The sequence below is a fragment of the Amphiprion ocellaris genome, chromosome 4 (genome assembly GCF_022539595.1).
Source record: "Amphiprion ocellaris isolate individual 3 ecotype Okinawa chromosome 4, ASM2253959v1, whole genome shotgun sequence".
NCBI lineage: Eukaryota > Metazoa > Chordata > Actinopteri > Pomacentridae > Amphiprion > Amphiprion ocellaris.
Window position 1 is genome coordinate 33,716,528 of NC_072769.1, and position 17,425 is coordinate 33,733,952.

Below are 17,425 nucleotides of genomic sequence, written 5' to 3' on the forward strand. Positions count from 1 at the left end.
GCGCAGCAACAAAGTTATTAGAGACTCAGCTGCAACCAAGCTTCATGTTATAAAAATTCTGAGATGTTTCTGGGGAACTGGGCTGAACTGCAGGCAGTGTTTACACAGAGCAGAGAGGAAACTTGTATAGGAACTAATTAGATTCAGAGGAAAATAAAACACACAGAGAAGCACCGTACGTGAAACATAAACAATCACAAGTCAAACAACATTCACAACTAGGCAGAAAGTAACTGCAGAGTCTGAGCTAAAGGCGGTGATGGTGGAATATTTCTTGGAGTAGAAGTTTGTGAAATGACGACCTACATCCTCCCAACGCCGCAGCCTCAGACATCTGATCAGCGTCAGACACAAAAGCTTCTGGGATTGAACGCCGGAGGCTGAAGTGACACTTGTGGTGATAAAGTGTCACCACAGAGGTGGTCCGGACGGAAACGGAGATTGCAGAGGTGACTGTTGGTGACAAAACTGTCACATAACCAATATCTCCTCCGAGATACACAACGAACGACGGAGCGATGTTTCAAAGTGACGGCTGCCCCTGAAAGAACCTAAGATGGGTTCTTCCATCTAAAACTAACTGAGGTTTTCTGCTCAACCATCCTTAAATTAGCTTAAAACAATGAATATTTATAAAAGTATCTGTGAATTATTACATGAATATAATAAATATTTTCTGAAACTAAAGTTGAACAACAAAAACCTCTCGACTTAACTAGTCTATGTTGTTGTGTTGCATGCTGAGGATTTGATGTTTTTGTTTGAATTTGTTTTAATTATTTGTCTAATTTGACATTTGGGCGATTCCATCTGAAATCATCAAATCTTACCATCTTTTTGGTAAGACTGAATTTGTTGAATTTTAGTTTGATATAGTGTTTATCCATCTCAAATCCAGAGGAATCTTCTGCTTAACAATCTTTGATTTGCTTGAAACTTTTAAAAAACTCAAACTATGGATATTTTAAAAAGGCTTTAGATTGACATATCAAATATATTCCAAGACTACATTTGTTAAAAATTGCTGGACAACCCAATTTCTTCAAATTTTTTCATAAATTTGAGGTTGTTTGAATTATTATCTATCTATCTATCTATCTGTCTGTCTGTATGTCTGTCAAACATAGTGCAAATTTTACAGCTGCAACTGGGTTGACAGGAAATTTGTGGGAAAAAAATCACACAAAGTATTTGATATTGTAGACTAATCAAAAATGATTGATTGTGTGAAGGCACTGACAGGATTGCTGCTTATTTTCCTGGTACACTGTGTAAAGACAATAAAAAGAATTTTCTTCTATTCTATTCTAGAAACATCCATATTTTGTGACAAAATATTTTGCATGAAAAATTCAAGCAAATCATACACGGTCAAGCAGAAATTGTTCTATTCATTCTAACAAGGACATGACCATAGACTTTATTGACGGGGGCAAATGTTGATTGACTTCAGGAGGAAGAAGAAGTCCACCAGTCACCAGACCCATCACCATTCTTGGCACGGAGGTGGAGGTTGTCTCCTGGAGGTACCTGGGAGTACAGCTGAACGACAAGCTGAACTGGTCCACACACATGGAGGCAGTGTACAAGAAGGTCCAAAGCAGACTTTACTTATTTGCGAAGGTTAAATTAAATTCATATATTCATTTGTATATGGTCATACTGATGACTATTAGTGTTGCTGTTCTGTCAGGTTTGTGGGTTGTCTGCATGTTGACATGCTGCTGCAACAAAGTAATTTCCTGTAAAGGATCAATGAAGTGTTTTTCTATTCTATTCTAAAATCCAGATGATGTGAGATGGAATGATGCAGCTCTGATGAAGTAGTAAATGAACTATTTGGAACTTACAGTGACATAGAAATGCAAACGCAGTCAAATCCACTCTCACCTGTCCTGTGTTGTAGCTGTTGACGATCACAGCTAATATGAAGACAGCCATGGTCCGATGCTCAGCCTGAAACAGAGAAGAAATACGACATCTTACTTTAGAGCAGATATACGCTTCTCTCTGCAACTCATCTGAAGTGAAATAAGAAGTGAAGCATCATAGCAAGAAAAAGTTAGGTGAACCACACAGGACTCAATATTTACAACATGTGTATGTGTCCTTCTTAATGAAACTGTGAAAGAAACAGGATTGTCTGCAATTCTGTGGGAAACATCAACCAAATCTAAGCCTAGAATTGGTGGTAAGTATTTTATTCTATTTGCAGCACAGAGTATTGTGAGTACACAGAAGCATTCTGACTGTGAGGAGATGCACTCAGATTGAAGCTCTGGACATTTGAGCAGCAACAGGAATTGAGTGGAAACAGTTTTGGGCAGTTTTGCACTTGAGCAGAGGCTATTAGAGAGAGAGAGAGGGCAAAATCTGAATGTAAAATGAAGAAAAAGTGCTCTCAAAGCTCTTGATTAAAATACGAAACTAACTCTTAACTTGTTATAGTCTGAAGCTGAAGTAAATTCATAAAGGCCCTGCATTTTGTTCTGTCCACTAGAACTGACGTTTGCTGCCTCAGTGTATTTTATTGTTCTTGGTTTGTTGTGCACATTTGGCTTTGACTCCAACTTTTTATAGTATTTGTTTATTTTATTCCATAATAAAGTTGCATTTGTTAGGTTGTAAACTGTTCTTAATGACCAGTTGTAGTGCTGTGGTTTAGGTTGTATCTAACAGAAAGATTAGAAGTGTAGTATGACAGTGAATAAACAGTCAGCAATTCATGATACCATCTCACCTCTTTTAATAATTTATACAAAATTTTGGCAACCGTCTAAACCCCGAAACCTGCCAGCGGATTTGAAATTCATCTTATTTAAAACACAATTTTAAAAAATCATCAAAATTACACCATTTATCAGAACCAAAAACTGTGAAAACAGAAAGAAAATTAAAATAAGTTAACTAAATTTTGTGACATTTCATCAAAATCACATTATTCTATATGTCTCAATGAAAAATTGGGCAAAAGTATATATTTGAAACATACAAAATTAGTATAAGTAATTTATCAAGTCTACAAGTCTCAATTTTTTAAAAAAAAAATCTGCAAAAATTAACCATTTGCTCTAAGTAGATTCTGAAAAAAATAAAAATACTGTACTCATTGATGCAACTGTGAAGCCATTATTGACACAGCTGTGACCAACAATCACATGGGAAAAAATGAGGGACTTTTCTGCTGAACTGCAGACAGTGTTCACACAGAGCAGAGAGGAGACACACATGGAAACACACTAAAACTGGAAGTACCAAAATATCCATAATATGTCACCATTTTTTCCAGTATTGGTAACATCTGTCGACAAAATGTTGCAGATGTTGGATCCAATTTTTTGTAAAATAAATAATAAAAGAAAATCTACTTTTTTCTTCTTTTTTAATCATTTACGGTATTTTAACTTTGTCATGCAAGACAAAAAAACATTTGTGAGTTCTCGCTTCTTCTAATCTTGGTTGTTCTGTTTCCATAGAAGTGCAGGACTTTATATTGCAGTGAAAAATTATCTCACTGTGATTAAATGTGACAGAAGCAAAAAGCGCCCAGAAACTGCTTGGAGTTCATAGGGTTAAATAAATACATAAATACAGCTTCAAATAAATCTTGGGAACAGTATAAACTGATGCTGCTTCCAGCAATCAGTTATTGATGTAGAAACCAAAAAAAAAAAAATCCCACAGGAGTCATTTTCTTGATGATGATGTTGATGATGATGATGATTGATACTCACGGGCATGTAGCTGTCAGCCAACACAGACAGGAAGTACTTGTGTCCGTTATCTTTGACCAGGTCGGCTTGACACGACTGCAGACACACAGAGAGGAAAAGATTCACAAGAATCCACAGCAGTAATGTCAGGGGGCGCATTTGTACATATTTCCCACGACAGAACCTCTAAACTATGAATGAATACCGACGTTAAGTGCTGTCATTAAAACTGCAGGGACGGAGGAGAGAATAAAAATTAAACATGCAAGAACTGAGATTTGCAGCTTGTATTATCCTGAGTTAATTCAGCAATCTAAAAGAGATCATTTCTGCATTGTGCTTCAGGGTGTAAGTTGTGTTTTTAGCTAGCAAACATTTACAAAAAGCAGAATAATCAAAACAAACAGAAAAGTTCACTATTACACTGCAGTAACAAAATCTTATGTGTTCTTTTAGTCATTCTGCTCGGGCAAAAACAATCATTATACGGTGCATTTTGGCTTAAATTTCTGCCTGTTAATCTCACACTCCATCTCCTTCTGTTAGGAGCTAAAATCAGCAGACACAAGTCAAATAATGACAATAAGTAAATTGTGTTAACATTAAAGACAGACGAGTCAGACTTTAACTTTAACCTGTGTGAGTGCCACACTTACACTGTCCACAGCGAGGATTTTAGCCCAGATGAAAACCAGCAGCGGTCGAAGCTCTCGGGCTGAACTCTGCAGCAGCTTCAATACGTAGGGAAAGATCCCGACAGAAAGAGCCTGAAAACGATAAAACAGACAAACAGCAGCAGAGTTTACAAAGCAGCGCTAATAGTACAGTTCTGTGCTGCTGAACGTGACTCTCAGAGTGCAAACAGCAGCAAACATCTGTGCTGAAACGTAAAAACAGAATGTAGCTCCATGCTGCCGTCAATAAGAAGAGTTTCCTTCTTGGAGGAGACAGTTTGCGACTAATCTGGACTGCATGTGTCAATGTATGGCAGCTTAGCTTGCAACAGTAAATATGTTAAATTAATTAAACTACCAGGGTATCTGCAGGTGTAGGGATGTTACATTTTTAGACCCATTTTGATTGAAATTTAACCTGCTGAACCCCAAAACCTGCCAGCAGATTTGAAAAGCCTGTGGTCTTAAAAAATAATGTAAAAAACACAAATTACCCCGTTTATCAGAGCAAGGAACTGTAAAAACAGACAACTGTCAGATTAGCCAATTTCCAACAGTCCTTGAATTACTCGTTGTGATCTGCCATTTTGTCGTGAAAATTAACCACATCTAAGCATAAAAGTGTGATATTTCTTCAAAATCTTTTGTGATTACTACATTCTGTAAAAACCCAAAATTCTGCAATCACTGTAGCCGGGGGACCATTAGTGACTCATTTGCAACAAACGATGTAAGAACAAATCAGGGACTATTAGGCTGAACTGCAGGCTGTGTTCACACAGAGCAGAGAGTACACATGCAAGGAGATAAATGAAAAATATAAGTAATAAAATATGTACAGTAAGTACAGCCACCTTTTTTCTAGTATTGGTAGAACTGGTATTTATGCATATTTCTGTTAATGTTTTATTTTTGTACTACATTCCTTAAATGTTTGCACGATCCCCTGCTGAACAAAAATTGGATTTTCTCTTTAGATTGCACCTGGAGTAGATATAAAATTGATTTGGTTGCAGCTTTTAACAGAACCCAAATGTGTTTTTCAGCACTGAACATTTCATGTGTCTATCTGCTGTATTTCTAAAGCTATGAGGCTCAGAAATGATGGGAAAAATAAGATCAACAAAAAGAGTCAAATGTTGAGAAATTGCTGTGTACTTCAAGGGCCTGTAACTGTAAAAATATCCATAGTATGAGGCTAAAACTTTGCACAGCTTTATTAAATACACTAAACTTGTACATAAAATCATCTGTTTCACTCTCAAACAGGCTGAGCAGAGCAGAACCCACCAGACTGACGGCCCAGGGACCCAGGTCCAGGAAGCGTCCGAGCAGGTCGAGAGCTCGCAGCCGGTGCACCTGACTGAGCAGCACCTGAAAGAGAGCAGAGGTGGACGGTGAGCCGAGTTCGCCTCCGAACCCGCCGGAAGCTGAGATTAAAGGCAGAGGAGGGGGGGGGCGGACAGCAGGAGAAATGGCAGAGAGTTTGGGAGGTGCAGGAAACAGGTGGCCCTCCCACCACTGCTGCTAACAAACTGGCACCAGGAAGATGAGTGGGCGGCTCGGTGCGTCCTATTGGCTGGTATTTTACTTCTTACTGAGACATCGGTGCAGGATAATACCTGAGCATGTGTGTTTTGGTTTTACTTGCGTGATGCCAAATGAGACGATGATGTAGCAGCTAGAACTATTTTAAGGATGCATATGCTACGTGCTAAAAACGTATATGTGTGTATTTTATATAGCATCAGGAGCATCATAGAGCCTGTGTGAGGGCTGCAGCTTCCCCATGTGACTGTACCACAGCGTGAGTGGGAACAAGCATATGGAGGAGCCCAGGTCCTGCTCAGACATCTCCACCGACACACAGAGTATTCTTAGTGGCCTCCGTGACTCCGGCCCGGTGAGCGTGAGCAGAGAAGCAGCAGGAGGCCGGGGGAAGACCAGCACCGGGCCGCCTCCAGCTCCGAGGAAGAGCGTGGGAACACGAGTGTGACGTAGGCGGACTCTTGGCAGGAACAAGAAAAGCCACCAGACAAGAATATAGACTGAATCTCTAATGATTCTGCCTTCAAGAAATAAAATCTGACCATCACGACTCAGCACGCTATACAATAAAACACTTACCAAATAAACATGAAAATATGGCATAAGGGTGCCAGAAAAATGTATAAAAAACAAACAAACAAACATAACAGTGGAAGACTATAAATTCAAAATCTCTAAAAACAGTAAAATGTTAAATAATGGCATTTTATCTCAATACACCAGAATCATGTTGTTTTATGGACACAAATTGTAACAGAATTAATTAGTATTGGTACAGACAGATTTTTATTGGGTAAATAATTTACATTGTTAGTCTGTTTTTTGTACAGTCAAATGTAAAAAAAAAAAATTACAATTTTACTGTCATTTTACCGATATTAGCTGTAATTTTACAAAACAAGAAAAATATGTTAATAAAAGTTAAAAAAATATTTTTCTAACCTTATTCTTTAAATATCTGTAAATAACATTATTTTTGCAAATTTAAATACAGTGAAAAATAGTCTAATTTTAAGGTCAAGCATTTTAAAAGATCAAAATTTTATTTGTAATAATACACATTTTTATGTGTTTTCATATTCACAGAAGAACAAACTAGTATAGTTTTTGATATGGACGTTATGTACAGTTTGGATCATTTCTTTTCCAGTTAACATGGAATTTAATACATTTTTGAGATTTAAAATGATTTGACATTTTTCAATTTTTCATTTTTTAGTAGTATCTGTAGAATAACATTATTTTTGGCTGATTTAAATACAGGGTTTTTTTTTATAAAAAACATTTAGTTTTAAATAAAATACAGAGCTTTGATGTGGATATTATTTACAATTTTGCCGTTTTTTTTTGTTTTTTTTTTTTTACAGTTCAAGTGTTAATTATTATTATTATACTTTTTGTCTCCCTAATTTAACTATCAGGGAAATAGCTGAAAAAACAAATGAGAAAACCTTCACTTTCTCCAGTGTAGCTGATCTGACACAAATATCAGTAAATATTTCCTACACCGAAGCACATTTCATGACTCAAACAATACATTTACATACATTCTGACACAGCAACATTAAAACGCACGACAGCGTCTGTGCATATTCGTATCTGCACTCTATGTTTGCAACACCTTGACTCCAATCCCATCAGTGAGTAAACACTTTCTATCGTCGTGTTGCTGTTATCATGTGATGTGGACGATTTAATCACTTAAGTGACGCATTAAAAACCGAGCGCGCTCTCATAAACATCACAGCTCGGAGACGTTGTAATCCCTTTTGCAAAATCTGTTAATCCCTCCTGGATGAGATGGTTGTTGTCAAGACAACGCAGCACCGTTTGTTCTCCTGTTGCTCATTCTATTAAAGAGCATTATTGATGGATTACTCTGGTGCCTGATACTCCTCACTTATTTTTGCATCTTTCAAATGGAGCCAGATTATACTTTGGCACCAAATCCTCTAAGAAAAATCTCCCTGAACTTCATTCTTATGCAACTGTGTGCTTAAAAAGGGTATAAAACCTGTTTGTGTGTCCATCGGTTACATCAGAGAGAACGAAGTATCCTTGAGATTACTTTCCATCGACAGTGTAAAGCTGCATAATGTTGCGTAATCTTAAAGGCTGCTGCGTTCCTCGTGTCAACAGCAAACACACACCATGCAGCATGCACCAATCAGTCCGCCTTTTCCTTTAGCTTTTAACGGGTCCCAACTGAACCGCTGGATGGACGTGCTGCTCCTCGCGGGGCGCTGAGTCAGCACGAAATTACCATTAAACACGGACAGCTTCGCGCCGCTACTACGCTGTGATACAATGCAACACCACAACTGCACATGATGGCAGCAGTAGGAGGAGGAGACCGTAGCATCCGACTCAACAGCTGATACGAGCTGCTGCAAGGTTTTCTGGAGAGATTTCACCCCAAATTAAGCATCCCACAACAAATCTACTGCCGCCACACGGAGCTACCGTTCTTGTCACAGCCTTTGCTGCGGGGCTGTAAAGAAGGAAAATTGGCCTGAAAACGCAGAGCTCAATTTGCAGGAGGAATATTTCACACTTTTCTGCTGGTAGAACCAAAGCGATGACCTGAGAGAAAATAGTATCTTTGGTAATAAATACAGATAAATAATGTAAAAGAGAAGAAGGGAAGCGCTGAGAGGTGATAGTGTGAACAGTGCTGCCAGAAACAAACTAGAACATTCAAAAACTGCAAAAATAGTCACAAACATCTGTAAAATTGTGGCATTTTTAGCTAAATACAGTAAAACGGTGGAATTTATAGACACGTTGCAAAAGAATGAATTACTATAAAAGAACAGATCTTTGATATGGACATAATTACATTTTTTATGACTAAACACATAAATCCATACATTTTTTCAGTGATTTCACTTGTTATTGTCTGTAATTTAACGAAGCAGGCAAAATCTGTAAAAAAAAAAAAAAAAAAGAAAAAAAAAGAAAAAAAAATTAAATAGTTTAATTTTAAAATCAAACATAAAAACAAATTATCATCTGCATAGTGCAAATATGGTTGTGAACAGTATAAACAGTTTTGGCCTGTTTTTTAAAAGTCAACATGCAAAATAATTGTACATAATTTTATGAGATATTATCTTTCACTCTTTATTTTTCAGTATTTGTTTTATGCTGATTTAAATCGAGTAACCAATAGCATTCGGGTTGTTTTTAGCATACGGTTAACATGTAAATTATGACTTGTTTCTATGATTGTATTTGATATTTGAAAAACAACTATTACACAGGGAGCTAGCACTCTTGTTGCAGGGTCGTAATGAAGGAAAATCGGCCTGAAAACGCAGAGCTCAATTATCAAGAGGAAATTTTCACACGTTTCTGCTGGCAGAACTAAAGTGACGACCTGAGAGAAAAGACTGTCCTCTGTAATAATAGAGATAAATGAAGCAAAGGAGAAAGAGAGAAGCGCTGAGACGTGATAGTGTGAAAAGTGCTGCTCTAATGGTAATAGCCAATGCTAATGGTGGACTCTTGGCAGGAAAATGGATCAGAAAATAAACCCCTTTTCATGCAACTTGCAACACTGATGACTTCATCTATCTGTTAAAGTGGCAGCATTTCTGCATTCAATTTAAAGGTCCCACATTTTACCCCTATTGTTCAGCAAATTAATCCAAATCTCACGTCCCCACACAATTTAACAGCTTAAAATACCACAAAGAGAGTGAATTTCAACATGGCAGTATAACTCCTTGTTTTAGTCCTGTTCTAAAGGGACTGTTTTAAACGTCGCTGAGCTGCTGCTGACGATACTCCCTTCAGGAAGAAGACTCTCTCTGCGTCTGTTGACAGCTCAAAGCAAAACAGTTGATGGCAGTCAACAAATTGTAAGTGTGCAAGCCCAGGACTTTCTATCGCATTCTCTCTGGTCAATCATTTTGCACGGCAATATCACTAAAATCACTGCACAGGGATTGTTTTTTACTTATGTGTTTGGTGGGTTTTTTTTTAGAAAGCATTGCAGTTGTAAAATTAGTAGTTTAGGTTCACATGTAGTCTTTATAAGCTGCATTTCAGTCACAATTTCATGCTTTTTCCAACAGAAAAACATGTAAATAAGAACAGTTTTATTGGGAATTCAGCTGTATTGTATGCGAGCACAGAGAGCAGGAGATAATCTAACAGATGTAACCAGCAGCTGAGTTTAGGGTGAGTTAGGAAAACAGTAACCCATCCAGTCCTTGTTTACTGGTTTAAATTTAAGTTTCCACCATCTCTCAATAATTTACAGTTTCCACGTAGCCCTGAATTGTGGGCAGATCATCAAAGCTAATGAAAATAACCTGCACAACGCACTAGCACAAAGGATTTTCCCATTGTTGTGGTGACATTGCTATGAAAAACAAAAGCAATCCACTGGGTGTTCAGTTCCTCGGACGATGGAAGTGTGTGAAGACTCTTGTGTTCACTCCTGTAGCCAACAGCAGAACATGTGGTGAGTTTTGCTCATGGCTGAGATATTTTACAGTTAGCAGAGGTGACTGTAAAAAGTAAATAAAAAACCCTGGTGGACTATGGGGCAGCTGCATATTCTGAATGGTTCACCTGGAAGCAGTGAGGGGTGGAGTTCTACAGAGTTTGAACTGTTGGGTCCTCAGCTGAATTGTGGCAGCTCAGCAAAGTTCTTTCTGGTCTGCAAAGCTGGGAGGTCATCTAGCTGTGGGGGATGGCAGCAGTTAGCTCATAGTATTTTCAGAGCTTTTATATTGCAGCTCTTAGTTTTTAAGACACTCAAAAAACAATAAAATTGGAATTTTCACCATGTGGGACCTTGGGAGGAAGAAAATCGATCCCAGTTCTGTGATAAGCTGCACAGTAACCTTTTGCGGTGCATATAAATACTAAATCTATGAACTTCAGAGTGTGAGATAAGTTGTACAAAGTGTTTTTAAAGTGTTTCTTATTGACACACCAGTGGTGGTGGACCTGCAACGCAACATTCTCACATACGTAGATGGGTTGGGATTGAACCTTGTGTCCAATCCGGTAAGCCACAGCTGCAATTTTCTGTTTATTTATACAGATTTCAATATATTTTTTGTAATTGTAGTGATCCAGTGTGTTATTTTACATGCTTTGGAACAAACATGCAGAGACATTGATTACTGTGCGTCCCTACCTGGAGTACAATAGGGAGCTGCTCAGGAGGGTTTCTGTTCTCAACTCCCATCGTCAGCCACACCTGGAACGCTGTCAGCTGCTCGGCGAAGAAAGGACTGTGCTGTGGACACAAAACACACACAAAATATTTATCACCATTTTAAAGAATTTATTACATTTACTGATTCCCCTCTCCCTCTCGAACACACAGTAGGAGCCAGTGTGCAACAACTAGCCCATCATTTCATAAAAGCCCTGACATAATGAGCTCAGAAGTGACACTGCACTGCAGTAACAACATAAATCCTGATCTATCATTATCACCTTCCCGCTCTCCTCTCTCCCTCTCTGCCGCCCTGGCAGCTTGCCTGATTGATTAGTTGCTGGCCGCAGAGTTTTTGATCACGCCGAGTGTTGAAATTGCAGCGGGAATTACGACACACGATTGATGGATGTGAAGCTGGGAAATATCAATGCTTCGCAGCTGGATGGAGAAATTAATTTGTGCATAATCAAAGCTTAATAACTCCTACAAACCCCTCACATACTCACAGGTATGTGCAAAGTAGTGCATGCTGGGTCGAGGACTGACTACCCTCTGAACCCAAAGCAGCAGAATTAATGGAGTTTGTGCTGTGAAAATGTACGTGATTCTGAAGTTACCGTGGTTTCCAAATAAATACAGATGATGCGCTGAGTTTATATTAACACCAAACAGCAACAACAGTAGATTAAACTACATAAAATATGCTAAAATCAAGAATGTGAGCATTTAGTTACATGTTTCTACCTTTGCTAGTCGACACCAGAAAAACTAGTTGGTTAACCCCCTAAACTCCAAGCAGTTTCTGGCACTTTTCCTCACAGTGGACTAAAACATAAAATCCTGCACCTCTAGGGAAAGAACCATGACTAAAAGCAGAGAAAACTGTATAGCGGTCAGTCACAACATTAAAACCACTGACAAAGTTATTGTGTTGGAAGTAGGAAATTGGGAAGCATAAGGATGTGAGAGACAAGAGTCAAACTGGACAAAGCTGCATAACATAACAATGTCTGTACATAGATCTATTCCTGACCAGTAAGTTGACATGTTGTCATGTTGTTCGGATACTCGTTATAAAAACGCAGTGCTGAATGATGTAAATTGGTGTAAAGTTGCAGAGTTTTATACTAATCCTCCCTGACAGTAATGGACATGAGGGCATTTTATGGTTTTACTGAACAAAAGGAATCCAATTGAGTGGTGAGTGTCTTTTCCCGCTGATCGAGTACACAATCAGATTTAATGGGAAGTTATGGAGATAATACCATTCAGGAGCTGATAAACAAAACCACACATTATCAGAGGTAGCGGTTTCTTTAACCAAGAACACATTTTGCTCAGCAGAGGATAAGATAACAGAATTGAAATAATAATAATATCAATAATAATAATTTTGCAATTCTTGGAGCGTAATGCCCATCTTAGCTTCACAACTGAAAGCACCTGAGTCTTAAGAAGGACAGCCAAAATATTAAAATTCAGGCTTATAATACATTTAAAAAGTTAATACATAAAGAAAAATGAATATGTGTGTGTGTGTGTGCAGCTCAGTCTCAGTTGTTACCAGTGTCACAGAAATCAAACTTTTCTTGTTTTTTATAACCATACAAATCAAAATATGTCTGTGGGGACCAGTAACAGGGTTAATCATCATGAGCAGAAAATAAGACTGAATTCATTAAACCTACAATGCACTGTGTTTATTTTCTGCAGCCCTAAATTTAGCAAGTCCAAGGGAAGGTGGAAATTGCTGAAGCTCATCGGGGAGGAGCGAGACGGAGCGGGAAGATCTCCTTTAGTAGTCCTCAGAGGCTCAATTACAGCGCCGGTAAGTGTTTTCGGCCCGGCTGCAAGAGAAAGTAGAGGAGGAGTGAGGACGGAAAACTGCTCCCAAGGGAACGATGGAAAAGACGCCCACCTCCGAAGGCCAGGTGGATGGGAGAAAAAAGCCCGGTTAAAGTGCTAACATGGGTAAAGCTGTTCTAGTCTCTGCGTTTCAGACTTCACTGATCAGTTTGTGGTACACTGCCTATGAAAAGTATTCAGCCCCTTGGAAGTTGTCCCTTTTTATTGGTTTCAACACTGAATTATGGTCAACATCATTTGGAATATTTACAAAATCTTTGAACAAAAATAATACTCTTTCATGTCAAAATAAAAACAGATTCCTCCAAAGTAATGTAAAATAATTACAACATAACATGTAAAATAGTAGCTGCACCTTTGGCCCTAATTACAGCATTGAGTATTTTCAAGTCCAGCCACAAATTCTCAGGATTGAGGTTTGGCCTCTGACTCAGCCACTCCAGAACATTCACCTTGTTGTCTTCAAACCACTTCTGCTGCTGAGATCATGATCACATCATGGTGCTGCCACCACCATGCTTCACAGTGGGGATGGTGTAATTTTGTGCAGTCTTTGGTGTTTGCCAAACATAGCATCTAGTCTGATGGCTAAAAAGCTCAGTTTTGATCTCATCAGACCAAAGAACTTTCTTCCAACTGACTTCAGTCTCCCACATGGAGTGTCTGGTGAACTCAAGTCAAGTTTTAATCTGAGTTTTTTTTCTGCAGTGTATTTCTCTTTACCATTCTTGTCATAAAGCTTTGACTGGTATAGAACAGGCAACAGTTGCTGTATGAACAGTCTCTCCCATCTCATCTGCAGAATTTGTAACTCTTTCAGAGAAGTCATAGGTGTCTTGGTTGCCTCCCTCACTAGTCTCTTTCTTGCATGATCACTCAGTTTTTAAGGACGGCCTTCTCTAGGCAGATTTACACTTGCGCGATATTCCTTTATAATGCCTTAAATATGGATTTAACTGTACTCAAAGGGATATTCATTGGCTTGGAAGATTACAGGTGTGTTTATACTACAATCACTGCACTCAGTGAGACTCCATTTCACTGTGTGACTTCTAGTACCAACAGCCTCCACCTGTGTTGAATTAGATATGTCACTTTAAGAGGGCAAACACTAATGCAATCACTTATTATACATTTAATAATTGAATTAACTGGCATTAATTTGAATAAATTGGTTGCCACTTTGACAGTCAAGAGTATTTTTTGTAAATTATTCAAAAAAAATCTACATTAGATTGACCATGATGCAATGTTGAAAAGCCAGAAAGGTGAAAAACTTCCAACAGAGTGGAAAACTTTCGCTGCTCTTTGCACCGTCCACAATCCAGTGTTTGCCGGCTCACACACAAAACAAGTGTTGCTGACCCAGATATGTTAAGCCATCATCGTCTCCATCAGCCTCTTGCAGCGTGTTTCCATTACACTCAGCATCTCCATCACAGTCCCCTGCCACGTCAGTAAATACAACAATAAACACACCAGTGGCTGAAAGTGCAGGGCCAGTGGTTTCTCAAACTATTTTTTATTTGATACTCACACTTGAGTTATTAGTCTTGACATTTTACAGCGTTATCCACTGGGAATGAGTGTGTGTGTGTGTGTGCGTGTGTGTTTGAGAGATTAATAGAGATGCTGGTGGCAGCGAACTTGCAGCGCAAACAAGAAGTGTTTGGTGTTTACAGGTGTCGGTGGTGGACAAATCCAAGACAGAAGGCATCCATCACGGCTCAGTGTCCGCTAAGTTTCAAACACTTAACCAGCACAAACAGCCACATGGAGCATCTGAGCGCCTTTTAGGAGGTCTCAGTGTTTGTTTGTCCCTCGCACTTACTCTGAAGGCGGTGCCCTCCTCAATAATAGTGGGCAGCTGAGAGAGGCAGATGTCCACAGCCAGGTCCCACGCCTGCCTGTAGAGAGGAAGCACACATACACATACATTACAATTATATAATAGTAGGGCTGCATGACATTGGAACAAAAACATGACATTTTTTGTGATGCTTGTTGTTTTGTGACAAGAACAAATATGGGAATTTTCACCAGATGACATGAATAACTGTATATGGGAAGAATTAATGATTTTAGAATGGGGTGATTTTGCAGGGGAATGCAAGTGTATAATAAGAAAAATACTGACCAAAAAGAGTCTTTATATCCTTTGTCATATGTTTTAAGATTGGCAAAGGCATCAAAAACTGTGTTTTGCATTCAGATCTGGCTTTGCACTGGTAACACAGAGCTTTGTGGTGCTGATTTAAATGATAAAACCAATTAGTCGTTTTGCCTCGTGTTATGGGACCATTGCCAAGACACTGCAGAGTTCCTGTTTTTGGTAAATATCAAGCTTTCTGTAAATTAGGGCTGCAACTAACGATGAATCATCTATGCAGTCTACGTCTGAGCACGATACATCATCAAAATCGGAAGTGAGTGTGCAATGAAACATAAATCACCATCTGAGCGGAGCGCAGAACACGGACGGACATACGCGCTGCATTGTGCATATATTATATATGCACGTATCGTGCATATATAATATATGCATATACTATATATGTACGATGCAGCACGGATGTCTGTCCGTATTCCGAGCTCTGCTCGGACGGTGATTTCTGTTGCATTCTGTAAAAAACTGCATTAATTATCAGACTTTTAACTTCTCGACAGTCCTTGAAATAGTCGTGCGTGACATCTGGAAACCTAAAATTGTGATGTTTCAAAAACCATTTTATTCTACAAGTTTCTTTTTTAAAAAAATGCCAAAAATAAATAGTTCACACCAACAAGATTTTCTAAAAATACTAGAAATTCTGAGCTCCTCAGTACAACCATGAAGCCATTAGTGACTCAGCTGCAACCAACAGTCACATGACAAACATTCTGAGACTTTTCAGCTTAACTAGGCTGAACTGCAGGATGTGTTTACACAGAGCAGAGAGCAGACAAGTATGGATAATAGTAAAATATCGATGGCAGTAGATAGTAGAGGAATAGTAGAGTTACATTTTTTCCAGTATTGGTTACACCTTGGACAAATTTTGTACATGTTGAGTCCATGTTTTCAGAACTTCTGATTCCTGAAGTAATCATCTGTGACTTGCAGTTTTGTCAGAGAAATACACCCAAAAACAAAAATCTAAATCTAAGCTTAAAACTGTGATATTTCATCAAAAGCACTTTATTTCATTCAAAATGTAAAATTTCCCCTAAAGTTAATTGTTTGCTTTTACCAGATTCTGTGAAAAGCTAAAAATCCTGGCCTCCTCTGCGTTAGTGCCTCAGTTATGACTGTCAAGTGCTGCCATGGAACAGAGTCAAGCATGAAAACAAATTGAAAACATAAGCAGCAAAATATGTCTAGTATGTAGAGCCACCATTTTCCCGTATTGTTACCACCTGTGGGCACCTCGACCTTGGACATGCTGATTCCTGGTTTACGATTTATGGCAATATAGTTGTGTCATATTGTACAGAAACCATTTCTGAGTTGTCTCTGCTTCTAATCGTGGTTGTGCTGTTTCCATAGAGCTGCAGGACTTTATATTGCAGTGAAAATGAGCCCATAGTGAATAAAAATTTAACCAGAGCACCCAGAAACTGCTTGTTGGAATTCAGACGGTTAAAATTGAATCTCTTTAGTCACCAGCAGCAACAAGAAAAAAAAATGCAGGTCATCACTTGGTCCTTGCTCGGTGTTTTTTTTTTTTTTTTCCCAATCCACTGCTCACATTTACTTTCCTGAGCTCACGTTGTCTCTCCAGCACTCTTCTTCATGCACATGCACCTCTTCAAATTCCCTTCCTGAGGTCCTGGAGAGGGCAGCGAGGAGCCTTTAATCCTTTTCTGAACACCAGCTCCTCTCTCATGGTCATCATTTCTAATTCATGGGGTTATGTAACTCACATCAAACCATATCACAGCTTCTCTATTCTCTCTCTCTGCCCATCTCTCTCTCTCTCTCTCTCTTTGTCTCTGTCTCTCTCTCTCTCTTCCACTTTTCCAGCTTCTTTTTCTTGCAGCAAATTGAACTTGGGGGCCTCAGCGGAGCTTTTTCCTCTAAGTTAGCAAGAGTTAGGGGTTGAGTCATGTTCCCAGTCAATGCACAGCGATGTAATGTGATGCTGAACGAGTGACGCCGACTTCACTCTTTCTGCTGCTTAAATGGCTTTTCCCATTAGCCCAGAGTGATATAATAGAGTCTCGGTCGAGTGCACAGTATTGAAGATAAAATGAACCCATTGATGAAAGTGCAACATGCAAACATACAATGCAATCTGTGGCTGTTACACCATTCAGCTGCTGCAAACAAATAGAAGAATATATAAAATCAGGTGCCTCTGCAGCAGAATAAACCTTTAGCTTCCCAGCAAAAAAATTTCAGAGTGAAAAACAGATAATACTGAATTATTAAGAGCAGCTACTCCTGCTTTGCAAGGATTTCT

At 38.8% G+C, this 17,425-nt stretch overlaps 1 protein-coding gene across 4 annotated transcripts in view; it reads right to left on the bottom strand.

The window, feature by feature from the left end:
* Nucleotides 1-17,425, bottom strand: part of rptor (regulatory associated protein of MTOR, complex 1) — a 230,872-nt gene that overhangs the window by 65,725 nt on the left and 147,722 nt on the right. For all 4 annotated transcript variants that reach the window (XM_023268573.3, XM_023268571.3, XM_035947406.2 and 1 more), the window contains exons 11-16: nt 14,815-14,890; nt 11,091-11,192; nt 5,678-5,761; nt 4,370-4,480; nt 3,735-3,809; nt 1,891-1,956 (exon numbers count right to left, since the gene is read on the bottom strand). In XM_023268573.3, coding sequence (XP_023124341.2) covers nt 1,891-1,956; nt 3,735-3,809; nt 4,370-4,480; nt 5,678-5,761; nt 11,091-11,192; nt 14,815-14,890 — 514 coding nt within the window. The remainder of the gene's footprint in view (nt 1-1,890; nt 1,957-3,734; nt 3,810-4,369; nt 4,481-5,677; nt 5,762-11,090; nt 11,193-14,814; nt 14,891-17,425) is intronic.